This window comes from Panthera onca, chromosome D2 (assembly GCF_046562875.1).
Source record: "Panthera onca isolate mPanOnc1 chromosome D2, mPanOnc1 haplotype 2, whole genome shotgun sequence".
Taxonomy (NCBI): Eukaryota; Metazoa; Chordata; class Mammalia; order Carnivora; family Felidae; genus Panthera; species Panthera onca.
In genome coordinates this window covers 34,718,420-34,738,505 of record NC_138349.1, presented here as the reverse complement: position 1 = coordinate 34,738,505, position 20,086 = coordinate 34,718,420, and the positions used below count along the sequence as shown (strand labels likewise).

Below are 20,086 nucleotides of genomic sequence, written 5' to 3'. Positions count from 1 at the left end.
AATTTTTGAATACACAGTTTGTTTCCTCTATTTAGAATGCCTTCCATTTTTCCAAATTTCCTTTCTGCTGAATTCCTGCATTTTCCCCCAAAAGCTGGCTTAAGCATCTCCTAGTTTATGGAATCTGCCTTTCTCTGTCTCACTCTTGCCAGCAAGAGATGGTCACTTCCTCCTCAGTCTATATCCTGTATACTTTTCACACTACATTATAATTGCTTAATTTTGTATCCTTAACTAGGCAGTAAGCTTTTTAAGTGATGGGTTATATCCAATTTATTTTTAACTTCCTGGGATCTAGTACCATGCTCAAATTGAGTCGCACAAAAAGTTATTTTTTTAAAGGATCTTAGAGTTGAGTTTTAGCTTCTTTGGGGAGAATTTTTTGTTTTTAAAAATTTTTTAAATTTTTTGAGAGAGAGAATGCAGGGGAGGAGCAGAGGGAGAAGGAGAGAGAATCTTAAGCAGCTACCTCACTCAGTGCAGAGCTTGACATGGGGCTCCACCTCATGACTGTGAGATCATGACCTGAGCCAAAATCGAGTCAGATGTTTAACTGACTGAGCCACCCAGGTGTCCCCAGAGAAAATTTGTAAGGTGAAAAACAAAACTTGTAGTACTTGTAGTACTACAGTACTTGTAGTTTTTCCCCCCTCTTTCTAATGTGAGAGATGAGCCCACTGTGAGTAGAGTAATGTTTAATTAACAATTAAATACCTAAAATTCATAGTCTCAGTTAACACTTTCCATATTATATTTTCTGGCACACATTTTAATAGTGGAAAACAGGGGACTAAATGGTCAAATAACTTTTGGAAGCCTGAGTTAATTTTAAGCATATTTCTTCAGTTATGAATTCTAAATCTCTTGAAAAGGGATACAGTATATAATGTTTATTTAACTTAAATGAGTATAGAACCTTTTCTCAAGAAATACTTGTTGATACTGCTAGTTTTGCGTACAACACAGTTTGGAAGCAGTGCTTTTAAAAAATGATTTATACTTCTCTGAAAACAGAAAACCCTTGACAAAGTTAGTTTGGACAGCTTGATACTGTAGTTCCTTCCGTGAGGTTGGTTAGTGGATATTTCATAGAGTTGGGATTTTGGCCAAAGAGTGAACCACTCCCTCCCACCAACAGACACACATGCCAGCTCAGGAAGTAAATGGTCCCATGTAACTTTAGGGCTTCAGAAAATTAAACTTTTTTTTTCACTAGCAATAATCAATTGAAGTTAAGGCAGCATATTTTATGTACATTCATGCATGTATATCTTTTTAATTTTTCTGGTATTTTAGATTTTATGTGGCTGGTTTTTCACTTAAGAAAGAATTAGTGGGAATTCTTTTGTAAAACTGACAATATTCCAAACCGAAGGTCATTAAAATAGTTGAATCATTATTTAACTTGACTCATTGAAATGAAGAGGAATATATGCTGTGGTAATTCATATAAAGCTAACTCTAGGATGAGAACCAAAGTCTAAGCAATGGAACTGTTAGACATGGACTTTAAAGTTAGCATAGTCAAAGCACTATAAGACAAGATTAAGAATTTTGGCAGATCAGTTAAAACCATAAAGCAAACCATCTGTAAATTCAGAACTGAAAATATATGAACATATTAAGAACTCAGTGTATAGTTGGCAGAACAGCTTAGACACAGCTAAAGAGAGAATTAATTAACCAGAAGGTAGGTCAGAGGAAGTTATCCAAATTGAAGCTCAGAGAAACAGAAGGATAGAAAATAAAGAGTTTAAAGACATATGAGATAAGATGGAAAAGTTTAACATATGTGTAATTATAGTCCCAAAAGGGAAGAAAGAGAGATGGACATAAATAATATGGATAGACCTTGAAGCCATGGATTCAAAAAGTGTTGTGAATTCTAAGTGGGAGAAATACAGAAATCCCATACTTAGGCATAGAATAGTAAAATGTTAGAAAAGTAAAGAAAAGAAGAAAAATCTTAAAAGCAGCCAGAGGGGAAAATTTGTTATCTTTAAAAGAACAGTAATAATACTAATTTATAGCTGACTTCTCAGCAGAATCAATGGAAACCAAAAGACAGTGAGCTAATATATCTGAAGTGCTAACAAATCTTATCTGTCAACCTAGAATTGTTTACCCACCAAAAAATGTCTTTTAGAAATGGACGTGAAATGGGAGCACCTGGCTGGCTCAGTTAGTATGACGTGTGACGCATCTTGGTAGACATGACCTTGGGATCATGAATTCGAGCCCCATGTTGGGGTTAGAGTTTACTTAAAAAAAAGAAAGAAAGAAAGAAAGAAAGAAGTTGGAGATAGAGTTTACTTAAAAAAAAAAGAAATTGAGATGAAATGGAGATATTTTTCAGATAAACAATACCTAGAGAATTTATTTCTAGCACACCTACATAAAAGAAATACTATTTTCAGACAGAAAATGATCCCAGTTAAAAACCCAGAGATGTTACAGGTAAACAGGACAACTATTTTGGGTAAAATTGCATATATTATATTGGCTGTGTAAAACAAAAACATAGGATTTACATATTTATAGAAACTATTTTATGACAACTATTTTGCTGGCATGTTGGTTTTGGACCCACACTACCTCTAAATCATGACTTGCACAAGGATAATACCTTTCCCTCTCACATACCTGTATTATATTTACTTTGATAAGATTCAGCTACTATCAACTCTTACCTTTGCCCCTTTATTTAAAATAGTGCAAGACAACAACCACATATAAGTTAGAAGGAGAATTGATATGGGTTTGAAAATTTCTATTAAGTTATTCTGCTTATAGGAGACATACCTTACATGTAAACATATAGAGAGGTTGAAAGCAAAGGGATGGAAAAGGTACCTCATGCAAACATCAATTAAAAAAACTGATGTGTGTGTATTAATATCAAAGCAGCCTTTAAAACAAAATTATTAGAAGAAAGAGGAACACTTCATAGTGATAAAAAGATTCAGTTAATCAAGAAAATAAACAGTTCTAAATTTTTTCCCATAATAATGTAGTCTCAAAATATATAAAGCAAAAATTTGTATGTATTAATATCAAAGCAGGCTTGAAGACAAAATTATTAGTAGAAGAAAGAGGAACATTTCATAGAGATAAAAATACTCAGTTCATCAAGAAAATAATTCTAAATTTGTTCCCATAATAAAATAAAATTTATAAAGCAAAAATTGTCAGAATTAAAAGAAATTGACAACTTGATCATAATGGGAGATATTAATAATACACTTCTCTCAGTAAATGCTAGAACAGTAGACAAAATTAATACACAGTCCTTTCAAATTATATGATTAACAACACTGGCCTACTTGACATATGTCAGTATATTGCATGATTTCAGAATATACATTTTTTAAAGAACATTTACCAAAATTGATTACATTCTGGTTCATGGAGCAAATGTCAGTAAATTTAAAAGGATTGAAATGATAGTATGTTCTCTGACCATATTGGAATTATTCCAGAAATCAGAAAAAATAGGTAAGTAGAACATCTCTGTAGGTTTGGAAATTAAGAAGTAAAATTCTAAATAATCCATAGATCAAAGAAGAAACTCAATTTAAACCAGAAAATATTTTGAATTATAACGAAAGTATGACAAAACTTGTAGGGTGCAGCAAAAGTCACATTTAAGGGAAATTTAAAGCCTTAAATTTATGAATTAGGAAAGAAAGGCTGAAATCAGTGACATAAATATTCATCTCAAGGAGTTAGAGAAACAATAAACAAATTCAAAGAAAATAGAAGGATATGACCCAAACAGCACAGGTAACAAAAACAAAACAAGTGGGTTTATACCAAACTAAAAAGCTTCTACACATCAAAGGAAGCAATTAACAGTGTGAAAAGACAATCAACAAAATGGGAGAAAATAGTTGCAAACTTTAGGTCTGATTAGGGGTTAATTTCCACAATATATAAGGATTACATACAACTCAATAGCAAGAAACCTTAATGACCTGATTTAAAAATCAGCTAGGGGGAGCGCCTGGGTGGCTCAGTTGGTTCAGAGGGGGACTTGGGCTCAGGTCATGATCTCATGGTTTGAGTTCAAGCCAGTTTGAGTTCGAGCCCCGCATTGGGCTTTGTATTGACAGCTCGGAGCCTGGAGCCTGCTTCAGATTCTGTATCTCCCTCTCTGCCTGTCCCTTCCCCACTCTCACTCTGTCTCTCTCTCTCTCTCTCTCTCTCTCTCTCAAAAATAAATAGAGATTAAAGAAAAAAAAATTTTTTATATCAGCTAGGGATTTGGATAGACATTGCTCCAAAGAAGACATACAGGTTGCCAGCAGGTATATGAAAAAATGCTCAATATCACTAACCATTAGGGAAATGCAAATCAAAATCACTGTGGGATATATCACCTCCCCCCTCTCATGATTGCTGTTATCAAACAAAAGACAACTAATGTTGGCAGGTGTGTGGAGAAATCAGAGCCTTGCATACTGTTGAGGAAATGCAAAATAGTATAGTTGCTATTTTGAGGAGGTTCCTCAAAAAGTTATTAATTTTTTTTTAATGTTTATTTTTGAGAGAGAGAGAGACAGAGCATGAGTGAGGGAAGGGCAGAGAGAGGGGGAGTCAAAAAGTTAAAAATAGAACTACAGTATGATCCAGCAATCCTAGATAGATATCAGTCCAAACGAATTGAAATCAGAATCTTGAGAGAGATTAGCACTTCCCATGCTTATTGCATCATTGTTCATAATATCCAAGATACAGAAATAATACAGATGTCCATTGACAGATGAGTGGATTAAGAAAATGTGGTATATACGTATAGTGGTATGTGGTATACGGTCTTTAAAAAGGAAATTGTGACGTATCTAAAATAGTCAAATTCATAGACTCACAGAGTGGAATCGTGGTTGCCAGGAACTGGGGCAAAGAGGAAATGAGTTACTCATCAGCAAACCTAAAGTTTCAGTTAGGCAAGATGAATAAGCTCTAGAGGTCTGCTGCATAACCTTGTACCTATAGTCAGCAATGTATTAATATATTAATATTAGTATGTGTAAATGCATATACACTTAAAAATTTGTTAAGAGTAAATTTCATGTTAAGTACACTTACCACAGTAAGATAAAATTAAAAAAAAATGGAAGGAAATAATCAAGAATAGAAATCAACATAATAGAAAACAAAATACATTAGGGAGGATCAACAAAGCCAAAAATTGGTTCTTAGTCTTTTCAAATAATATTGATAAACCCTGGCACAACTGTCCAGAAAGAAGACTGAGAACATAAATCATGAATAAAAAATGAGACATTACTCTAAATCCTTTACCCAAGCCCATTAAAAAGATGGGAAAATATGAACAAATTCTTGAACTGATTTTGATCATAATAATTGTTGTAATAATCTGAATTTTTCTTTTTCCAATATAGGCACAACAGCAGAAAACCTTCAGTGTTGCTTTGCAGAAGCAAAATCGTGTACAATTTGGGAAGAATATGCACTTCAATGGTAGAATTCCAGAAGAAAGGAATGAAGTTGAATTGAAACGTGCATTTGAGGAAGAGGATGAGAATGAAGAAGAGGTGACAGGAGTTCCTTCCTTTTTCCCTCCTTCTCTCCCTCCCTCTTCTTCTTCCCTTTCTTTCTTTTTTTTTTTCCACGAATTTCTTCTTTTCAGTTGTGATGTACATCTTTGTGACTGTCAGTCTTCCTATGTGCAAATTGAATTTATGTAGATCAGTTTGTAATGAGCTATTAGAGCAATGTGTCATCTGAAATAATAGACTGCCTAATTGACAGAGAAACAGGATATATTCTAGATTACATTTATAAGCCATAGGTAGTTGAACCTGGGTGTTCTGCCATAATTAGCAGTAAAATTGTAAATGTAATGATTTTTTTTTGTAGTGATCACTCATTTTAATTATCTGTGGCAAACTTTTAATTTCATGATGGCTTGACCTTGTTTAGACTAATTCTGGAAAGCCCACCTTCCCCCACCCCCCATTAGTGCTGAGATATTACAGAATGATTCTAATATGGTGCAAGTTTTTTAATTCTTGAAAAAGTTTTATGTCTAGAAAACTTGAAATTATTCTTAAATATTCACTTTCTTTCATCCTCTATATCCAAATTTATTCCTAATCTTACTCTGTACACAAAGTCTTCAGTTGAGCCTACTTTCTGTCTTTTCCTTTGAATGTTTTTTGAATTTAGTTCATACCATGAGGAGGCTGTTAAGTTTTGCTTTGTCATTGAGATTTTAAATTCTGTTTCTAAGGTCCTAGTCAGGGCATAGTAGAACTTTTAATTAACTGATAAACCATATGAATGTATGCCCATGGTCTTCTCTGTGCTTTGAAAACAACTGAATGTTCAGTATGTATGTTTCTACTATATGCCTGAAGATGAGTGAGACTATATGCATTTATGTGTGTGTATCTCCATGTATGTGTGTATGTACACACATGTATTTGTATGTATATGCATATGTTGTGGAGTCTGATACTGTACTGAATACAGACAAATAAACTGCCTAAGACAGTTTAGTGTCTTCTTAATGTGGAATTAGTGAGTCCTGATTAGTCTCTGGAAATTAAATAAATGGTTTTGAAATTTACTTTTTTGTTCTTTCTTAATCGGTATTCAGAGAATCTCTATATTCTCTCCTCCCAAGCATGTTAGTGATATACAGTCTCTGTCCTTTAATTACCTTATAATCTAAAATACTCAACAATGATGATTAATACATAAAGAATGAACTATTGAATAAAAGCCAAGACAATTAAAAGGCATTGTGTTAATACTATGTGATTTTTATAGTTGATAAATGTTATAACATGAAGTCTATGAGTCTCCTTGTCTATCTTTAACTTACATTATCCAGCAGTAAGCTAGTAGTTTGATATTTAAAATGTGGTTTTATTTCTCAGGTCTTAACTGTTCAGGATCTGGTTGATTTTTCTCCTGTTTACCGATGTTTACACATTTATTCTGTTTTGGTGAGTATCTTTTGTATATGTATAGTGTTTGTGTCTGTGTATATGTGCACATATGTATGTATATACACATAAATATCTGTATAATAAGAAAGACATGTACACATTTTAGGCCTGCTTTTCTAAAGGCTTACCATAAATTCAATGAGTTGTAAATCTTCATGCATAAATATTTGTGAAATATTCCCTGCAAGTAAAGCACTTACTTTTTTCTATAAATTATCATAATCTGCTTTCAAGTGATATACCACTTCAAGTAGAAGAACCTTAACAATATACTTTCATTTCACCCTTCTTATATTTGTGCTAGTGTTGCATCATAATTATTTTAAAATATATTGCTTCTACATATGTTTACTTCTTCAACATTATATTCATTTTTGATTAAACAATTATTCTTTCGAAAAATAATAGCATTATTGGGGCGCCTGAGTGCCTCAGTCAGTTAAGCATTGACTCTTGGTTTTGGCTCAGGTCACAATATAACAGTTCTTGAATTTAAGCCTGCTTGGGATACTCTCTGTCTCTCTCCTGTCCTGCTCATGCTGTCTCTCCCTCTCAAAATAAATAAACTAATTCCAGAACATTTCATTATCAAAGAAAGAAACCTCTTACCCATTAATAATCACTCCTCATTCTCCCCACCCTCAGCCCCTGGCAACCACTCATGTACTTTCTATCTCTATAGATTTGCTTCTTCTGGATATTTCATATAAATAGAGTCATAGTAAATGTGGGTTTTTGTGTCTTGGCTTCTTTCACATAGTTGGAAGTTTAGGTTATTGATTGAGATCTTTTTTGTTTTTTAATACAGACATTTACAGCTATAAATTTCCTTCTAACCACTGCTTTAGCTGCATTCCTTGAGTTTTTGTATGTTTTTTTGTTTCCATTCATCTCAAAATATTTTCTAATTTCTTGTTATTTGTTCTTTAACCCAACAGGTAGTTAAGGGTGTGTTGTTTCATTTCCATATGTTTGTGAATTTCCCAAAAGTTCTTCTGTTACCAATTCCAAATTTTATCTCACTGTGGTCAGAGACCATACTTTGTATGACTTCAGGCCTTTTAAATTTATGGAGGCTTGTTTTATGGCCTAACATATGGTTTATCTTGGAGAATGTTCCATGTGCATCTGAGAAGAATGTGTATCTGGCTGTTGTTGTGGTGTGTTGTAGACATCTGTTAGGTCTAGTTGATTTAATACTGTTACTCAAATCTTCTTTCCTTGTTGGTCTTCTGCCTATTTGTTATTGAAAGTGGTAATATTGAAGTCTCCAATCGTAACTGTTGAATTATCTATTTTTCCTTTAGTTTTGCCACTTTTCATTCATGTATTTTTGAGGCTTTGTTTTTAGGTGAATGTATATTTATAATTATTATATCTTCATGATGGATTAACTTTATTTCATTATGAAATGTCATTCTTTGTGTATTCTTTTTTTTTGGCTTACAGTCTATTTTGGCTGATACTAGTATAGCCACTCTAACTCTTTTGGTTACTATTGGCATGGTATATTTTTCCATCCTTTTATTTTCAATTTCTTTGTGTTTTAGAATCTAAAGTATGTCTCTTGTAGATAGCATATAGATGAATTTTTAAAAATCCAGTCTGCCTATTTCTGCCTTTTGATTGGAGTGTTTAATTTAATTCATTTGCTTCTATTTCATTTTTAATTTAATTTTTAATTTTATTTTAGTGTTTATTCATTTTTGGAGAGACAGACACAGAGAATAAGTGGAGAAGTGGCAGAGAGAGAGGGAGACACAGAATCTGAAGCGGGCTCCAGGCTCTGAGCTATCAGCACAGAGCCCGACACAGGGCTCGAACTCATGAACCATGAGATCATGACCTGAGCCAAAGTCGGATGCTTAACCAACTGAGCCACCCAGGAGCCCCATAGTTCATTTGCGTTGAATGTAATCACTGATAAGATCAAATTTGTACCTACCATTTGTTTTAATATATCTTATTTCTTTTTTGTTCTATCCCTCCAATACTTTCTTTTGCATTAAGTAGATGTTTTCTCATGAACCATTTTAATTCTCTTGTCATTTCTTTTAACATATCTAAACATGTATATATTAGTAACATAACTACATATATATGTATGTTAATTATATATAAATATGTTTAAATATATAAATAAACGTAATATATGATAATTAACATATATATGTACACACATGTAATATATATAGTATTTCCTTAGTGTTCGCCCTGGAGATTATAATTTACATCCTACCTTAAAACAATCTAGTTAGGGGCTCTTGGGTGGCTCAGTCGGTTAGGCGTCCGACTTCGGCTCAGGTCATGATCTCACGGTTCGTGGTTTCGAGCCCCGCTTCAGGCTCTGTGCTGGCAGCTCAGAGCCTGGAGCCTGTTTCGGATTCTGTGTCTCCCTCTCTCTCTGCCCCTCCTCTGTTCACGCTCTGTCTCTGTCTCAAAAATAAATAAACATTAAAAAAAATTAAAAAACCAATCTAGTTCATATTAATCTTCCTCTTTTGTGTTATTATTGAGATACTACTTACATTTTTATACATATAAACCATAATATAACTATTTATTTGTATAGTTGTTTTCTGAATCAGAAGAATGGAATTACAAAAATAAAAGTATGTTTATACTGTCTTTATATTTACCTCTATATTACCTTTACTGAGACTTTATTTCTTCATGTTAATTAGAGTTACTGTCTAGTGTCCTTTTATTTTTGCCTCAAGGACTGCCTTTTGTATTTCTTTTAGGGAGGTCGACTAGCATCAAATTCTTTCAGTTTTTGTTTATCTGGGAATGTCTTAATTTCTTCTCTGGTTTTTATGAGTAGTTTTTCTAGATATAGAATTTTTGGTCTTTTTCTTTCAGCACTTAGAATATGTCTATGGAAGGCATTTATATTTACCATATCTACAGAAGGCATTTATAGGTAAGGAGTTTTGAGGTTTGGATTACTCACTGAAATTGGATTAAGTTAAAATTAAAATAATTGAAAAGGAATGGTAATATGTTAATTAGAGCAAATAGCATTATCTTCATTAGTTAGCTTAATTTTTTCTTTTAGCTCTCTAGTAAAAGCAGGACCAACTCTGTACTTATGAGCCAATATAAAAGTGATAAGCACAGTATCAATCTAAATGTATTGTTTTACAAATTAGTGATGTTTCAAGTGTGTTGAGCATTCTTGAATAGACCTATAAAATTTTTTTTGTTGGTAAAGCTGTAATAAATTATAGCATCATTTTTATTTTGTTTTTAAAGTTTACTATTTTGAGAGAGAACATGCATGCATGTGCATGATTGGGGGACAAATAAAAGGAGAGGGAGAGAGAGAATCTCAAGCAGGCTCCATGCTTACAGCACAAACTCAGGAGCCATGAGGTTATGACTGTTGCCGAAACCAAGAGTCAGACGCTTAACCGACAGAGCCACTCAGGCACCCCTAAATTATACTATTGTGTAAAAACAATCATACTTTTAGTCTATTCTATGATGAAATAATTTTTCAAATGTGTGTGTGATTATAAAATACTTTAACTGCTTAGATTCTTTTCAAATTTAGTGTTTTATCTTTTATAATATCAGGTAGTAGTATATACATTTACGCACATTTATAACCTGAGAGAGAGGATAGGTTCCATCAAGATTACATTGATTACATTGATATATATAGTAACATTGAAAAATTGGCTTCCAGGGGTGCCTGGGTGGCTCAGTCGGTTGAGCATCCAACTTCAGCTCGGGTCATGAGCTCACGGTTTGTGAGTTTGAGCCCCGCGTTGGACTCCGTGCTGACAGCTTGGAGCCTGGACCCTGTTTCTGATTCTGTGTCTCCCTCTCTCTCTGCTCCTCCCTTGCTCATGCTGTCTTTCTCTCTATATCAAAAATAAATAAACATTAAAAAAAAATTAAAAAAAAAGAGAAAAATTGGCTTCCAGTTGTCTGATCTCAAGTTTTTCTTTTTTCTTTTCTTTTTTTTCTTTGTTTTGTTTTCAAATTAGATCATATTGGATTCTAATCAAGATGAGGTTCTTAATTATCTCAGTCGTTAAAGTGGCTTGTGTTGTGGTTTGATTCTTTAAAAACTCCTTTCAAATTAGATTTTTTTTCCCTATAGGTTTTTGGTCTTAGTGGAGAAGAATGATTTTTTGCTTTGATAATGCTTAATTTTTCTGTCTTACATGGGCCCAGTAAACTGCAGTGAGTGCCAACAGGCACTTCTGTTACTTTGTGTTATCCTTGTTCTATGTCTGCCTGATCCACAAGGATAGTGACCATGACAGTGTTGTTTATTGTTCTTTCCCTAGTGCCTTTCATTGCATCTGATACTTCATAAAAATTTGCTGAATTAGTAATTGGCTCTTTAACACCACACTAAATGTTAATAACATTATTTCATATATCTTTATCCTGGTAGCTTATGTCAACAGGCATTAATCTCTGGGAAAGAATATGTCTTTTATACCTTGTGCAAAAAAATGTTGAACCAACAGATATTATGTGAGGTTTCAGTGTGGCTTTCCTGAGAATGATATGCTGGGTATTAGATTATGTTTCATTTTTCATGATTTAAAATGAAAGAAACAAAAGCCTAATTAAATTATCAAAATGATCAAAAGTCAGTGGTAGAGAACCAATAGAATGATAGAAAGTTTTAGACTCCAGTCAGCTTTGTGATTATTCATAAAGAATCTGTGAGTCATATAGCCAAATATTCAAATTAATGAAAAGTCTCAGAATTTATGTTATTATAATGAACTATTGATTTATAATTTTTGATAACTTACTTTTAGTTCTCTGTATGTTTTTATATCTTTTATTTCTTTAAAGAATTTATAAATTTAAGAAACCTGCATTTTAAAAGATGTCAGTTTTGACTAATTCAGGCAAGACCTTTTCCCTTTTTTACTGTGTGAGCAAGGTTTTACTGTTCTATAAATGTAAATAAACTTTCATTATCAAGAAAACTTCTAGTTGGTATATATGGCCAAAAATTGGTAAAAGTAAAATTATGACCAAAATTTGATAAAGCTAATTCCTCTTTATTATTATAATTATTTTCCTTTCATTTGTTATTTCATTCCACTACTTTCTAGTAGTAACTGGGCAAATTAGTCTTCTCAGTTGATTTTCTTATTTGCAAAATATGGATAACAATTTATAAAGCTATGTTGGATATTAGAGTAAATAGAAGTAATAAAATGCTTAGTGTAGTGCCCAGTATATAGTAACACTCAGTAAATGATAAAAGGATTATCATAGAAGGGTTTCATTAATATATATGATTTCAAGGACTAGGTGTTTTGGTTGTAAGTCCATTTTAGCCAAAGAACTCTATGTCCAAAATCCTTAAGGTAGCATTGTCCAAGCTCTGTTTGAACAGATGTATGCACCATGAAAGGAAAATAGGTATACTGGGGGAAAAAAGGTTCTCTTTGGAAAATGCTGCAAATAATAACCACAATATAGCTTATCATTTTTAAGGCTTTGAGAAATCCTAAGAGCTATGTGAATTTCCTTAGCTGGCCATGTTATAAAGTTTGTGTGTACAGGGACCATTTTTCTTAAAATAAGGAATACTGAAGGTAATGTGAGAATTGCTGTCCTCAGACTTTTAGGGGTTTTATAGGCTTTCCAAAGGGTCCTGGCCTAGAATTTTTAAGGAAAGAATTTTTAGATCCTCCGGTTTTTCCTAAAAATGATCTCTCTGGGAACCTCAGCTCACCTTCTCTTACTTTTGGTGCTCTGCCCAGATCCCCTTGGATCTCTTTTCATAACAGCTAGAAGTTCCTTAGAGTCCTCAGCCCTGGGGGGAGCACAAATCTTTACACAGTATTGTTACAGTGTTTTTGCACTTTTCAGATGTTCTAGATTGTACATACTGTTTTGTTTTTATAGTTGAGATAAATCAGGGCTTAGAACTTGAGAATATATATTTGGAATACAATGTTAGAACATTTCCTGTACATGTGTTAAGGAGCTTTCACATCAGTGTGCGCTGAACTGGGTCATCTGTTCTGTTATCTGCCTGACCATGTGCCTACATTCTCTCCTTTATTTTCCCAATTTGATGCATACCCTAACTATGATATTTGGTATTTTGAGATGAACTCTGAGTACAAAGCTGTACCATAATGTAAGATGTCAGTTTTGGTGTGACTGGAGGTACTTGCATCAATAAAAGAACAGGTTACTCCCCTAAAAAAAAAAAATCAAAAACCAAAAAAGAAAAAAAATCCCTCTGCAGTATAATTTATTCTTTAGAGTTTTACTGTGGGATCAAGTTGAAGCCTATCCTCTTCAAGACTTTTTTGCCTGAATCAAGCACTCTTTTTTTTTTTTTTTTTAAGATTTTGTTATTAATCTTAATGAACCTAGGTGACTCATTTGGTTAAGTGTCTGACTTTGGCTCAGGTCATGATTTTACAGTTTGTGAGTTTGAGCCCCTCATCGGGCTCTCTGCTGTCAGCACAGAACCCGCTTTGGATCCTCTGTCTCCCTCTTTCTCTGCCTTTTCCTTTCCTCCTCCCCCTACCCTGCTTATGCGCGTGCTCTCTCTCTCTCTAAAATAAATAAACATTAAAAAAAATCTTTCAACATTTTGTTATTTTTAAATAATCTCTACACCCAGCGTGGGCCTAGAACTCACAACCCTGAGATCAAGAGTCACATGCTCCACTGACTGAGCTGTTCAGGGACTCTGAATCTGGCATTCTTGATTGGTTTCCTCTCATGTCCTTCCTTGCTTTCCTCACTTCTGGAACAGTCTCCCTTTTGAATGCTTCCTTATTGTATCATTTGGTGTCTATTTATAGAAAAACTACCTAAGATGTTATATTAATTATCTACTGCTGCACTTAACAAACATTTATTATTTTACAGGGTTAGCTATCTGGGAGTGGCTTAGCAGGGCCATTCTGGCCCAAAGTCTCTCATGGGGTTCTAGTCAATATGTCAGTGAGGGCTGTAGTCCTCTGAAGGCTTGACAAGGGTTGGGTGATTTGCCTCTGTTATGACTATTGGCAGAAGGCCTCAGTTCCTTGCCACATAGGCTGTCTACAAGGCTGCCTGACAATCCTCATGACATGGCAGCTGGCTTCCCCAGAGTGAGTGATCTGAGGGAGGCTGAAAGGAAAGACATAATGTCCTTTGTAATCTAATATCATAAATGACATACCTTCTGCTATATCCTACTGGTGACATAGATCAACCCCTGGTTGGACTGTGGGATGGGACTACGCAAGAGATCTTTGGGGCCATCTTGGAGGTTACCACACTAACTTTATAAAAGAAAGACACGTCCATCACTGATACTCATTGTATTGATCCTTCACTGATAACTGCCTTTGTGCATTGTCGTGTAAAAACTTCCAGTGTACCAAATAAAGAAGTCTCCTTTAATGGTTAATTAAGGGAGTGTGTACACATAAGTGTGCCTTTCTTTTCTTGTGCAGAAAAGGATAAACCATGTTAGAAAAAATATATTTTGTCTTGTGGTGGGATATTCTTAGTTCTTTTTATTTTTAATTTTAATGTTTTAATTTTGTTTTTTGTTTTTGGGAGAGAGAGTGCAAGCAGGAGGAGGGACAGACAGGGAGGGAGACACAGAATCCGAAGCAGTCTCCCAGCTCTGAGCTGTCAGCATGGGGGCTCAAACCCATGAGCAGTGAGATCATGACCTGAGCAGAAGTCGGACACTCAACCGACTGAGCCACCCAGGCGCCCTGGGATATTCTTAGTTCTGACACATGGTAGGTGGGAGTAATGACCAATTTTCATTTAAGGTCCTGATCTCTTTTGTTCTCTAGCTGTTGACAGTGAATATATTGCTTTTTAAGAGGGAATATTGTGAGAGTACAGAAGCAAGAACATAGGAAAATTTGAATGTAAAACTGATGTATGTGTTTAAATATAGACAGTGCTTTTGGCTAATCTTAATACTCATCCTTAGGATGTGTCATTTGCTGTAAAGAAAAACAGCCAAAATAATATGAGTTAGTGAAGTGGGATCTTTTAAATATAACTGGAGTATTTTCTGGGGCTGCTAAAGTTTCGAAGTTACATTGACTAACCCATTCTTTCATATTCACGTAAGTTGTGATTCAGAAAAACTGTTAAAAGCCATTTGCCAAATTGGTGATATTTTTGACTTCATATTAAAATAAAATAAAAACTGGCTGCTAGACTGATTAGTTTCTACCATATCTAACAAAATTAATGTGTCGTACCTGACTTTTATACTTGGTTTTATTTTATTTCCAAAATTGAACATCAAAATTTTATGTATGTCCACATATTTACTGAAGGCATATTGATTTTTTTTAATCATACTCCTCCTTTTGTAAGTAACTTACAATTGTATCTGTATATTACATTGCATTATTATAAATTTGGTAATGAGAGCATTAAGTAATGCTCTCAGTAATTACTCTGAGTAATTACTTCAGCATTTAAGTAATGAAAAGTGATTTATTACCTTGCTTTTTAAGGTACATGAATGGATAAAACAGTCACCTTGGATTTAAATAATCTTAATCTTGACTAATTTTATAATTTATTTCTCAGTGGTTTTCATAATGTTATATCCCATAGTGCATACTAACATATTTATTTCAGTCAAAACATGAAGTCAGATTTTTTTCTGTGATACTAATACACTTGCCTTATTTAATAGTTTGATTGTGAGGACTGCCCTTGCTAATTGGGTTTTAGGGTGGGTATTTTATCGATAAATTAAATACACTAAATCTGTAGTTCAGAGTTTTTAGCTAAAAAGTATGTTGTTAGGTGCAAAAACAGGAAAGCCCCATTCATCATATTAAGAAACTAATTTCCAATAAAAATTTAGGTTTTGTTTTATTAATTATCTAAAATTATAATATACTTAGATTGTATTGATCAGTTCTTTCTTAATTGTAATGCTAATTCAACCTAGAAGGAAAAAGCTACCTTAACACCTAAATCTTTATGGTCTCAGGAATAAAATAAAAATACAAACATACTACACTAGAAAATATAGTATTAGAGAGGTGCCTGGCTCAGTCAGTAGAGCATGTGACTCCTGATCCCAAGGTCATGAGTTCGAGCCCCACATTAGGGGTAGAGTTTACTTAAAAAAATACACAGTATTAGAAAAAAACACATTAAATTAGAAAATATCTATAAGGGTGGTAGTCTGAAAATATTAATTAAAAAAGAAAAAGGAAAACTGTAATTTATTTCTAAATATTAAGGAAGAGCATGTTCATATATTTTTTAAATGATTGTAGATAACCATTGGATATGTTTAAATGAGGATGTAATAGTTTTATTTATAATATACTTGAAATTGCGTCCTTTGTATTTATTTAAACTCATAATGGAAAAAATTTAGTTACTAAAATAAAAACTGTGTGAGGGGGATCATAGTTTTTTTTGAAATTCTTTTAATTCTTTGAGTACAAAAATACTGGGAGAGCTGCCCTAGGGGTTACCTAGGTAAACTTATTTTTTGCATTGTGAGTTTAGTTTTTGTAGCATTAAGAAAAGGCATTTTTTGGGGTGCCTGGGTGGCTTAGTTGGTTAAGTGTCTGACCTCAGCTCAGGTCATGATCTCGTGGCTTGTGAATTCGAGCCCTGCATCAGGCTCTGTGATGACAGCTCAGAGCCTGGAGCCTGCTTCAGATTCTGTGTCTCCCTCTCTGCCCCTCGTCTGCTCACGCTCTCTCAAAAATAAACATTAAAAAAAAAAAAAACTTTAAAAGTCATTTTTTTTGGATAACTACTTAAATAGTAAAACTATCAAAAAATTTTTTTCTGTGAAAATAGGAGTTTTGATTTTTTTTTCCCTAGTAATTTTTTTTTTCTTTTGGATTCTGTTTGGAGTCTTGAGTAGGGGAATGGGTTCCTAGTCCTTTCTTCTCACTCTGGATGGATTCTCCTTTTAAGCAGAGAGGAAGACAAAAGAAATGGATATATCATTTCAATCATTCATTCATTCCTTCAACAAATAGCAATTGATTGCCTTCCATGAACCAAATGTTGTGCTAAGTAATAAGGATACAACGGCCAACTGGTTGGACAGGAGCATGTTCTAAAAGACTGGAGTCAGGTAGTAAAGATAGATCTCTGTTATCCAGTGTGGTAGCTATTAGCTGTATGTGGCTATTTAAATTTAAATTAATTAAAATTAAACGAAGTTAAAATTCAGAGTCTCAGTAATATTAGCCACATTGAAGTGCTCAGTGGCCATATCTATCTCGTGGCTACCACAGAAGACAGTGCAGATATAGAAAATGTTCATTGTCACAGAAAGTGCTATTAGACAATGGACCAATAGACTGCTAATTAAGAAGTTATGGCACAGGGGCACCTGGGTGGCTCAGTCGGTTGAGCATTTGACTCTTGGTTTCAGCTCAGGTCATGATCTCATGGTCATGGGATGGAGCACTGCGTCAGGCTTTGTGCTAGGAGTGGACCATGCTTGAGATTCTCTCTCTCCCTCTCCCTCTGCCCTCCCCCCCTTGCACATGCTCCTCTTTCTCTCTCTCTCTCTCAAAAAAAAAAAGTTATAACACAGTTGATAAGTGCAGTGATATGGATATACAGATTACTATGGGATAACACGGATAATAGCAAGCCTCAGGAAGTTGAGGAAGGCTTTCTAAAGGAAGTGACATCTATAGTGAGTCCTGAAGGATAAATATAAGTCATATAGAGAAACAACTGGGAAGCACTTTTCAAGAATAGCTTGTACAAAAGTCTGGAAGTGAAAAGAAAATGCTATATTGAATATACTGAGATGAGGCAGGAAATGGAAGAAGGTGCCAGATCATGTAGAGTCTTATACATTATTTTCAGAAGTTGAGACTTTACAGCCAATTTCTTTATTTAGTTCTCCTCACTGACAGCCATATTTTGAGTTAGTCAGTCAGAAATCTATAAAACCTTAGTGATAAGTTGGGCAACTGTTAAATTGCTTGAATTTACATTTAGTCTTCCTAAATGTCATGATAACAAACAAGGTTACTCTTTTTGAACTATAAAGTCAAAAATTTATTCCTGACATCAGTATGAAATACCATTTCAGTTATATTCCGTTTGTTAGAAAATTTAAAATGAGGGGCGCCTGGGTGGCTCAATTGGTTAAGCGTCTGACTTCAGCTCAGGTCATGATCTCGTGGTTTGTGAGTTCAAGCCCCACATCGGGCTCTGTGCTATCAGAGCCTGCTTCAGATTCTGTCTCTCCATCTCTCGGCCCCTCCCCTGCTCATGCTCTGTGTCTGTCTCTCAATAATAAATACACGTTAAAAAAATTTTTTTTTAATTTAAATGATTCTTAGTGGTAAAGAAGTTATCTGTTTTGTAGTATGTTTATGTTTCATTACTCTGCTGATTTTATTTTAGGGTGATGAGGAAACATTTGAAAATTATTACCGAAAACAAAGGAAGAAACAAGCAAGACTGGTATTGCAGCCCCAGTCAAATATGGTAAGTTATGTGAACATTTTGAATTGGTTATATTGTCATTTTTTACCTCTTACCCCACCTTAATTTCTTCAGAGCATGTATCATTATTCATTCAACAACAAATATTTATTGACTATCTACCATTTCCAATAATTGGTTTAGGTGCTAAGGGTATAGCAGTGAACAAAACAGGTAAGTCCCTTCTCTCATGAGCTTACATTCTATTAGAGATAGATAGTAAACAAATAAAATAGTGAATAAATAAAAAGAGAAATAAGAAGATATATAAAGTATCAGGGAGTGATAATTAGTTTCTGACAACATGGAAGACTATGTACTTGGATTAATTGTTCTACTGACAAAACAACTAAAGATGCTGGATAAAACATTTAAACATTTTAAAAATTATTTTTAACTGCACTGAGGATTTGGTAGAAAAGTATAGTTAGGAGAAAAACTAAGTGAATATGGAATTGCTCTGTATGGAATTGCACTTGTGATAATTATATGACTAGATGTGTTTGTGAAAACAGTGCATGACAAAGTGAGTTTTATTGTATGTAATTTATACAGTATATCCCATTATAGAACAAATAAAACAGGGAAACTTAAATGAAGGCAGAAATCCAGATAGGTTTAATTAAGCACTAATTGTGGCTTTTATCTTAGAGGCATCTGTTGAATGGGAAAGCATGAATTTTGAGGACATAGGTGTACAGAGAGCCACCCAAAGTAGCTGATAAGAGGTTGTCTCCCTTGTGAAGCTAAGACTCCAAAGAATTAGAGCCTCATTATTAGGATGACCTAGAGATAAAAAACATCTGGGGGCACCTGGCTGGCTCACTCAGTAGGGTATGCGACTCTTGATCTTGGGGTCATGGGTTTGAGCCCCACATTGGAAGTAGAGATTACTTAAAAAAAACAAATGGACACAATGTTATATATTTTAAAAATCTAGCAAAACCTCTCTGTTCTTTCCTCCACACACTGTAAGGACATTGCTTATCTTAAATGTTGGTGCTGAAGGAACAAGGCGAAAAAAATCTCTGAGAATATATAACAAGTGGATTCTCACATGTGTTTGCTACACAGATTTATTCTACTTGGATAATTGAAAAAAATCTCAGGTTGAAAATTTAGTTTGAAGTATTTCTATGCTGATATTGCCAGTAGAAACAAATGCAGATCTCTGAACTTTCATATCATAATTTCAAGGAAAATTAGCAAATCACAGTCAAAAATAATTATAAAACAACTGAGAATCATTAAAGATATTGGCAACAGAGGGACTCCTGGGTGGCTCAGTTAGTTGTGTCTGACTCTTGATTTCAGCTGAGGTCATGGTACTGTAGTTGTGGGGTCAAGCCCTGCATTGGGCTCTGTGCTGACTGTGGAGCCTGGGTAAGATTCTCCTTCTGCCCTTCTCCCCGGCTTGTGCTCTCTCTGGAAAAAAAAATATATATATATGTGTGTGTGTGTGTGTGTGTGTGTGTGTGTACATAAATATATAATGTAGGCAACAGAAATAAATCCTAATAAGAGACTTTTAGTGTTTGAATTGTTAGCCACTTATTTTTATTTATTTATTTTTATTTATTTTGAGAGAGAGAGGGAGAGAGAGAGAATCCCAAGCAGGCTCCACACTGTCAGTGCAGAGCCTGAGT

The 20,086-nt window shown here is 34.2% G+C and overlaps 1 protein-coding gene across 7 annotated transcripts in view; it reads left to right on the top strand.

Annotated features, from left to right (window-relative positions):
* EXOC6 (exocyst complex component 6) overlaps positions 1 to 20,086 on the top strand; it is a 296,986-nt gene that overhangs the window by 151,275 nt on the left and 125,625 nt on the right. For all 7 annotated transcript variants that reach the window (XR_013550527.2, XM_078434598.2, XM_078434597.2 and 4 more), the window contains 3 exons: positions 5,406 to 5,558; positions 6,909 to 6,977; positions 18,360 to 18,443. Coding sequence is in view for 6 of the 7 variants with exons in the window: in XM_078434598.2 (XP_078290724.1) it covers positions 5,406 to 5,558; positions 6,909 to 6,977; positions 18,360 to 18,443 (306 nt within the window). In the remaining variant the exon portion in view is untranslated. The remainder of the gene's footprint in view (positions 1 to 5,405; positions 5,559 to 6,908; positions 6,978 to 18,359; positions 18,444 to 20,086) is intronic.